Source organism: Condylura cristata, unplaced genomic scaffold (genome assembly GCF_000260355.1).
Source record: "Condylura cristata isolate star-nosed mole 26May11 unplaced genomic scaffold, ConCri1.0 scaffold00057, whole genome shotgun sequence".
Lineage (NCBI taxonomy): Eukaryota > Metazoa > Chordata > Mammalia > Eulipotyphla > Talpidae > Condylura > Condylura cristata.
Genome location: NW_004567158.1, coordinates 898,523 through 907,286, shown reverse-complemented (window position 1 = coordinate 907,286; position 8,764 = coordinate 898,523). Strand labels below are relative to the sequence as shown.

At 62.0% G+C, this 8,764-nt stretch overlaps 1 protein-coding gene across 1 annotated transcript in view; it reads right to left on the bottom strand.

Moving 5' to 3' along the window:
- Positions 1-613: 613 nt before the first annotated feature.
- Positions 614-8,764, bottom strand: part of FUNDC2 (FUN14 domain containing 2) — an 8,680-nt gene continuing 529 nt past the window's right edge. The window contains exons 2-5 of the mRNA XM_012734508.1: positions 5,788-5,926; positions 3,040-3,115; positions 1,478-1,609; positions 614-1,111 (exon numbers count right to left, since the gene is read on the bottom strand). Of these exons, the coding sequence (XP_012589962.1) occupies positions 1,034-1,111; positions 1,478-1,609; positions 3,040-3,115; positions 5,788-5,926 (425 nt within the window). The 3' untranslated portion in view covers positions 614-1,033. The remainder of the gene's footprint in view (positions 1,112-1,477; positions 1,610-3,039; positions 3,116-5,787; positions 5,927-8,764) is intronic.

The following is an 8,764-nucleotide window of genomic DNA, read 5'->3' as shown; positions in this document are numbered from 1 at the left end:
GCGACCGCAGGAGAAACATGCGAACAGGTGAGGTCCAGACAGCGCTACCATCCCTACAGCCGGTACGGCAACCCCGACAAGGGAGCACAGACGCTTACAGGAAGGTCCCTCACACGCGCCAGGCGGGGCCGCGCAGACGTGCGCTCGGCGGCCCCGTCCCGACCCCTCCACAAACCCTTTGCACACTCAACAGGCACCGAGCCACAGGACCCAGGGAGCGCACAAGGCGGCGGGCCACTGCTGCGAGGCGCCCAGACTGTGGGTGTCTGTAGTGTTCAGAGCAGCTCCAAGCGCCGGGAGACAGCAAGTGACATTATCTCCCGAGGGCCACTGGGGCCGCGCACACGCCTGCAGCTGCGGCCTGAAGAGAGCAGCTGGCTCTGGTACTGGGAGCTGCGGCTGCTCGGTGTGTGGACAAGAGGCGAAGACACTTCCCATTTCGAAGCTAAGCCTTTCCTATGGCCGCCTCTTGTGAGCGGCGTGAGCAGCCAGGCGGGACGCGCCACCGGCTGCGGGCGGCCCACATGCCTTCAGTGGGGCCGGCGGCCGCGGGCAACAGCGCTCTCCCGTAGCCTCGAGCCGACTGAACAAAGCGGACACCACAGCAACATCGTTTATGCTTCAAGGCAAGTGTATTCCGCTCCCTCCCGCACACACAAGGCCTCCAGGTGCTGACTTCTCTTCCAAATCACCAGTTCAGGACAACTCTGAGGATCCACTCACCCCCTGCCCCGGCCACCATCTTGCAGCAGTTCTATTCAGCACGTGAATCAGGAGAAAGGAACCCCCTTGCTGACGGAGATTAGCCAGCTGGGGAGTGTGCAGGGAGCAGAGCTGCAGACTACTGTCTCTTCTGCTGTCGACAAGCTCTTGGCTAACCTGCGCCTACGGGTGCCTGCAGGTGCCCCCGACACGCCACGGCAGGGAGGAAGGCTCGGGAAGAGGAGGAGGAGGACAGGCTTCGTGTCCTGCGACGGCGTGAAGAGGCCGCTGGCTGGAGAAGCACAGCAAAACGGGGGCAACGTCGCCCGCCTTAGGAAGCCATGCCAAGCAGAAAGCCTCCGAAAAATCCACCAGTCACCAGAACATTCTTCTTCACAAAAGTCACCACCTGGAAACAGAAGACAGCGTGACGGGCTACTGCACTAAGGGCTCGGCCAGCGGAGCCGCCTGCAGGCCAAGCCCTCACCTGCCCATCGTCGGGGCACTTGACCTGAGCCTGTGGTGGAGGCTTGGGAGAGCTGGGGCCCCCGGAGAGCCAACGCTGCCTGTGGCGCAGATGGCACCGGAAGTGACTGTCTAGGCGGAGCAGCACCCAGCTCTGACGAGCGCGTGCCCAGGGCCGGTGCGCCCACGTGGCCGTGTGCCCCTGCACACACAGCCTGAGTGGGGTTAGCAGGCTCCAGCCACAGCGTGAGGCCAAGCGGCACCGACAGCCGGCCACACGGGCCCTGGCCGGAGGGGCAGCACGTCTCACCTCCTCTGCTTTGCTCTTGACCTCTGTGGGGAGCTGGTTGCTCTTGCGGATCTGCAGCTGCTCCTTGGCTTTCTTCATATCCTTCTCCACGCGCTGCCAATCAACTTTGATGTAGCCAGTATGGTTCGCGAGCTAGAGTTGAACAACAAACAAGTCAGAATGCCTCCCTGTTGTGCGAGCAACAGGCTCGGCGTCAAAGGCTACCTTCCACTTCCGGTTCTTTATGGGACGACGACAGCGTCCACTCAGCACCCACCCTCCATGCCAGGCCCAGGCCTTGGGCTGGAAGTCAACACGTAGCCTCTCGACTAAGCCGCCACGGACATCAGAGCTGGCAGTCGAGTGTGAGGTGATGAGAAGGACTCACGGGCCACCTAGGCCTGAGCTTCCCGACGCCGAGCTCGTCCCTGCCGGGCCTCTCAGACGGGCCCTCCATCCCCAAGGGTAGATAAACCCAGTGAGAACAATTCCACCGAGGAGTGAGCGGGAGGAGACTGACCCACACTCTTCAGTGGACCGGGGTCACCCACAGCTGGTGACAACGACTGCACCACCCGGTCTCCAGCAGGCTCTGGCAGGCCGTGCCTACCGCACAGCTCAAACGCCCGAAGCCAAAACTCGTCCTGCTCATCCCGGAGTCTCTGCTTCAGGAAAGTCGCTGCCAACCAGTCGCTCATCCCCATGGCGGCGCGAGTTCTAGGGGCCACTTCAAGGCTCTGGCAGTGGTGGGTGCGCGGGAGTCACGGCCCTGGGCGGACACGGCCCAGCCAGCATGCCACGCTGCGCACGACCAGCCTCATGAAAGGCAAAGGACAGGTGCCAAGAAATCCGACCACAGGGTGCGGGGGGGTCTTCCTGCGATGTGTGCGGGCAGCCCGAGGCCAAAGAAAGTGGGCGAAGCCAATGGAGGGGAAGGGGCCCTAACGGCCAGCGAGCGCTCCCGAGGGAGGGTGGATTAGCACCATGACCAGCGTGCTTTTAGGACTGGAGGCAAGGACGCCGTCGGGAAGCGTGTGGCCACGGCGGGTAGCTGGGAGCCGGCCCGTGGCAGCGCCGCGTACCACCGGGCGCTCCAAGCAGACCACTAGTGCGGGCGCCACTTGCACTACCCCGCAGCCTGGCCTCGAAGCAGGCGGACTCCGAGCCACCAGTGAAGTGAAGAGGGCCACGAGGGAACACTGGCAGGAGCGCCAGGCCCACGGCCGCATGGGCAGGGCCGCGCGGAGCCTCCGTCCACCGCCAACCGCACCCCAGCGCCGTGCTGGCCAGGCATCGCCGCCAACTCACAGGGCAAGGCAAGGAAGCAAATGACCTCCAGGTTGAAGAGGAAGGGTGGCGCTGCCAGGCACCCCCGGGGTGGCCCTTTCCCACGCACACGTGTGTCTGGCAGGACGCACAGCAGCCCACAGAGCAGTCCCCATGACTGCGGGGCCCGGGGCAGCCCCACCACCCCGCAGGGCAGCAGCAACCCCTCAAGCCCCTGACACCTCGATGCACAGCTCTGCGCATTGCGGTCCCCTCACCCCCGACCGCAGGCATCTCCAAGCCCTTCTCATACTGACCTGCAGGAGAAAAAATCCACCTCCCACAGCAGTCGCAGCCAACTTGCCAACCTTCTGGAATATGAAGCCCGTGCACCTGGGGAAGCAAAGTGCAGGAGGCGGGTCGGTGGCTGGTGTCTGCCCGAGCCGCTCTACTGCGGAGGCTGCAGGGAGGTGGCAGCAGCAGGCAGCAGGAGCGGGCGGTGCAGCTGCCGGGGCAGCGGACCAAGGAGCGCGGCCTGATGGAGGCCAGGGTGGTGGCATCTTGTTCTGCAGGAAAACCAGAGGGAGAGGGGCCCCGGCCGACGGGCTCCTGACGGCCGCCCGCCCCAGGCCTGCGAGGGCAGGGACTCTGTGCTACCCCCGCGGCTCACTGACCCCTCGGCAGCACGCCTTCCCTCTGCTCCCCTGCACAGCCAGGGGCTCCCAGGTCGGCCACTCGCATCTCCGTCCCCACTCCCGCTCTCCCAACCCAATCCAAGAGTTAGGGGAGGGGGTCCCGAAGGAACTCTACAGACGCACATTCTGGGGGCCCCGCCTCCACCCAGAGGCAGAGGGACGCTGGGGCATGAGGGTGGAGTTACGTGTCCGGATCTGATATAAAATCCGCCGTGTGGCCTTTGGGGGTCTCTCGGCTCTCCACTGGCTCTCGGCATGCTACTGGGGTTCCAGGTCGGCGAACGGCTGGGTCCCACTCACCAACATGTGGCTCTGTCTTTCCGAGTTACTCACCCCTCTCTCTTGCACATAAACTCAGGACTGCAGGTGAGCCTTAAGCGCACAGGTGAGGACCACAGTCGGGCCCCCAGTTCACATGGGGTGCCCTGGAACAGAACAAGCCTTAGTCCTGGGACTTCCAGGAAACGATTCTGATGAAGGTTACCAGGTCACTGGTAACCTGCCAGATGCTAACGTTCACTGCGCAGCCTTTGTCTCTTTGACCTATTAGCAGCTTTGACACAGCAGGAACATTCACCCCCAGACAGCTTCTCACTCAGGGCGCACCCACAGGGCGCTCCTCGGCTTCCTCTTCCTGCCCACCAGGTGCCCGCGGCTCCAGCTCCCCTACAGCTGCCGAGCCTGAAAGAGCTGTTCGCTGGCTCTTTGTAGAAAGCTCTGCCGCCCCTGCTCGAAAATGGGAAGGTCACCTCACCTCACCATTCTGCTCACCCCTTCATGCAGGCCAGGAGCGCGACAGCGCGAGGTCCCAGAGGCGAGGAAGCCTCGCGCTGCCTGCAGGAAAGCCGGGTCCGACCTCGGCGCGGGGCCTCGCCTGGGGCTCCCCTGAACCTGGGCGTCTGCTGCACTGACTCCGTGCGCTTGACGTGCCTCCCAAGCAGGCTCCCACCCCAAGGAGGTCCTGGCGCCCAGCGACTGTCAGCACTGCAGCAGGGATCGGCAAGGGTCACAAAACTCAACTGCACGTCTCTGGATGATCGACAGGAAACTAAAACTTGAAAAGCAACGGCAGCACACCATGGAGCGCGGATTCTAGAATTCACACAAACACGTGAAGTAGCTACAACTGTCAAGATGGAGAAAGAACCAAGGTGTAGGCTGACACCACCTGATTCCAGGATTATAGTTACAGTCATCGAGGCACCGGCACCGGCACTGGCTGCAGAAGGCACGCTCCTTGCCGCGGCACGGGCGAAACCACGACGGAGCACGGCCCAAAGCCCCGCACCCACACATCGTCCAGACGAAAACCTCGGTGGCCCCGTGTTATACACATTCGCAGGAACGGTTCCAAAAGGCAGGCGCGGAAGGAGGGAGCAGACGAACCACCTTTGAGCGTCAGAACTCCTGCTCTTCCCAAGACACCGGTAGGCAGAAAGCTGCAGAGCAGCACACTGGCAAGTCACACTCCGAGAGCCGAGCCAGGACAGGGAGCTCCCAGCCCAACAGACAGCACCAAGACACTGCGTGCAGACACGTGGTGGCAGAGCACGCCTCGAGGAGGGCTCGAGCAGCCGTGCCAGGCAGGCAGGGAAGCGTCGCAAGCACAGTGAGACAACAGCTCGCACCCAAGAGGACGGCAGGGACGCCGGACCAGCGGGGCCACGGGCCTCGAGGCGCAGGGCCCTCGCTGCCTGTGAGCTGCGAGACAGGACAGGCACGTCGGGAAAAAGCTCAGACACCCACCTGCCCTACGTGAGAGCAGCGGTCCCAAAGCACATGAACCGCAACCGAGTATGCTGAGTGACAGAAGCCACAAAAGAAGACACAACTATTAACTCCGTGGACGTGGACGCAAGACACTTCTCACGGATGGAGATGGCACTGCCTCAGCTGCGGCTGACGGGGCGGACATGGTGAAAGAGCAAGCTGTCGAGTCTGTGCCTTAAGTACGGCAGCTGATGCGATGTCACTTTGTTTGAGGTTTGTCCCAGCACGTCGCTCAGCAAGAGCGCCAGTGACGGCACCGAAGAGAAAGCCAGGGCCCGGGACGCCAGGACCTGAGGGCTCGGCGTGCCCCACTTCTGGGGGCTGCAGCTGGCACACCCGCGCCCTGGCGGCCGTGAGCTCACCTGCGCTCACTCATTAATGCTCCCGGTGTCAGCGGCTGGGAGAGCAGACGGGACCTTCCATATACACGCTCGTGCGCCCACGAAGCTGTGCCCAGCCATGTCGGGTGGGTGCTGCACTGGGGCAGCTGCCCGAAAGGCCAGGGCGCTGGCTGCTGGGCGGGGGGCGAGGGGGTTCCCGTAACATTCACGCTAAATCTTGGGCAAAGCGCGGAGGCGGGACGTCTCCCACGCCACTCACCAACCAGTCACACCACCGATCAGCAGCTGGGTGGCCACGCTGTACTTCTCGGCAGAGGGCCCCGACTCCTGCCCAAACAGTTTGCGCCACCACGGCTGCTTCTTAGTGAGCTCGGCCAGGTCCAGGGCCTCGAAATTTCCTACAAGAATGAAGACATCGAACAAGAAGTGTTACTTCCAACAACAGTCACCGCAGGCCCCAGTCTTGAGATCCTAGGAGACAGTGGTGCTGAGCCCCTCCAGTGTTACTGTACTGTAAGCCGTCAATTAACTCCGAAGTGCTCACTAGTAGTTTGGAAAATTAGACTCAAATCAATACCTGCTAGAGAAAAATGGCCCTAGCTACTTCAGAGTACTCCAGTTTTCCTGCTCCGATTTAAAAACAACCAAGTGCCGAGCAAGAACTGCTCATAGATCGGAAGGGCCCCCCCCACCCCCGCGCGGCCCTCAGCCGGCCCCCACGCCGGGCAGCCCGCCAGTGCCAGCGAGGTGTGCTGCAGCGAGCAATAAAAATGTCCGTCTAAGTAAGTCCAGAGATGTGGGTGGGAGCAGGACAAAAGGACAAGACGTTACTGATGAAAGCCACTTGATAAGAAACCAAGGTGTGGAGGTCCGAAGATTCCCCCCTCCCCCCACGAGAAAGCGTTTCCCGTCCCGGTTCTCGGCCGGAAGCCACTTCTCTGAAAAGGAAGAGACACGAACTGCCAGCCAACGGCCCTCGGGCCCTCACAGCTGCTTGGCACACTTGCCGCGTGGCCACTCCCTGGGGCGCCCGGCCTTCACAGTCCTCATTCCCACAGCACCGAGGGAAAGGGGCTAAATTCCCCACACAAAAAGGAAAAGCCGCATCACGGAACCACCAAGAAATAAAGAAAACAAGAGCAGAACCGGACATGGTCGAGACGTTGTCACAAACAAGTGTAAGTCAAGGAAACATTCAGGCCACGCGCAGAGCCCCAGAAGAGCCCGAGGGCGAGACAACGTGGCGCTGATGGAAGCGTGACACACTCGGGCAATGTCCTTTACTGGCGACGGCGAGCGGAGGGAACGCGAACACGCACTGCGACGAGACACTGAGACTCCTGGGGAAATCCAACGAGCTTCTAACCTTGGGCCCAGGAGAAGATCGGGGCTGGCTAGGACACGGAAAGGGTACAGGGCAGGGATGAAAATAAACCACGACGTCACGCTCACGCCGAGGAACACTTGCTCCGAGGTCAGCAACACGAGGGACGCGTCACCTCGGCATGCTGCCGGGCACTGCAGGCACTGGCCAGGGGACAGAAGCAAAATGCAGAGCCCAGGAAGGACATGCTGAAACTGCCGGGGCAGGCGGCCTGGCCGCGCGGAAGCTGCCGGGTTAGCTGATGAGTGAAGTCACAGGCTGCAGGACAGCGAGACACTGGCCAAAACAAAGATGGGTGAAAGGAAGCCACGTTCGTTGGCGCTCTCCACCGGCTAAGGTGCGTTTCTGCCCCGCACACCAAGGAAACCAAGAACCGATGCGCGGACACAGGGTGTGGGGACGGGCGCCTGTTCTCCACATACTGATAGGCCCAAGCAGGCCAGTGCAAGGCGACTTTTTATCTAGAAATGACAAGCTGGTTCTAAAATGTAGAGGTGCAAAGGACCTCCATGTAGTCTCCCCGTCACACTACGGCTGCCCGACAAGGCACCCCACAATTTCATGGAGACAAGCGGCCATCTGTGATGCTCAGTCGAGGCAGAGCAGGACGTCAACAGGACACTTCCCCTCACCGCTGCCCTCAGATGGGACACTTACAGGCCGAGTCGAGACTCATGACAGCATCTGCACACACCCGCGCCCTCTCTGCGGGTTACTGAGTGGCAGCTGTGTTAAAGGGCGGGGGGGGGGCGCAGGGCGGGGAGCAGCTGCAGGGCCCCCTAAGACCTGGCTTCACCAACTAACACCCAGCCCCAACAAGAGGCACAGAGACCTCACCTTGGTGCCAAGAAACTGCCCACACAATGCTGGGGGAAAAGAACAAAGTTCGAGGATTTCGCGACAAGTAAAACACGGGGCAATACAGCTCATGAGTGTCAAGACTTGGAAAGCTGTAGAAATGGCCTAAGAAGGCAGGGAGGGTCCAGAAACAGATGCAAACATATGGCCACTTGATTTACAGAAACTTGGCAGCAGGGAATTCGAGCGCAAAGTCCTTCCAACAGGCCTGAAGGGACCAGGCGCTGGTACCAGCAGAGACCCGCAGAAGAGAAACCCCAAAGCAGAAAACAAAGACCATGTTGATCCTTGCCGACAGCGCACACAAAACAGGATTCGAGATCTCAAGTGTGGCTCCAGACCAGGCACACTGAGAACTGGCCCTGCGCGAAGTTTCTCTGATGGTAAGTAAAACAACACTGCTGCGGAGAGCAGGAAGAAGAAAGAATGACCCTTGAGTTTCGTTTTGAGGTAATTTCACGAGGCCCCTCAGTGCATTCGGGAACGCCAGTGCCACTGCACAGCTGCCTAAGCACCCCCAAGTATCAGCGGGTGCAGCCAACCCTCGACTTCGGCCCTGCCACCGCGCACACGCTAAAGGCAGAACTCGAGATGCAGCCACGCGCGGCACAGCCCGTCCCGGCTCCTGCCCCCGCGTGGCAGCCGGCGGCAACCGTCCAGCCAACCTTCCACCCGCCCGCCCTGCTGGCAGGTGGCTCAGGAGCGACTTGGGGGCGGCGCACACAACTTTCTGGGTGCAGCTGTCCCCTAGTGCCGTCCCCGGGCCGTGACCTCACCGAGGGCGGGGAGTGGGGGAGGGCGGGGAGCACAGGCAGTCCTGCCCCCCCCAGAGCCCCGCTCAGACCGGCCCCCAGGGACTGACCGCCAGTCGTGGCGCCCCGCGGGGCCGGCGCAACGCCGCTTCCGCCAACACCGTTTCCAGCGTTGACGTCGCCCCCGCCGGGGGAGGGCGAGGGAACATCCTGGCCGCGCGCCCCGGGCACGCTCCGGCCGC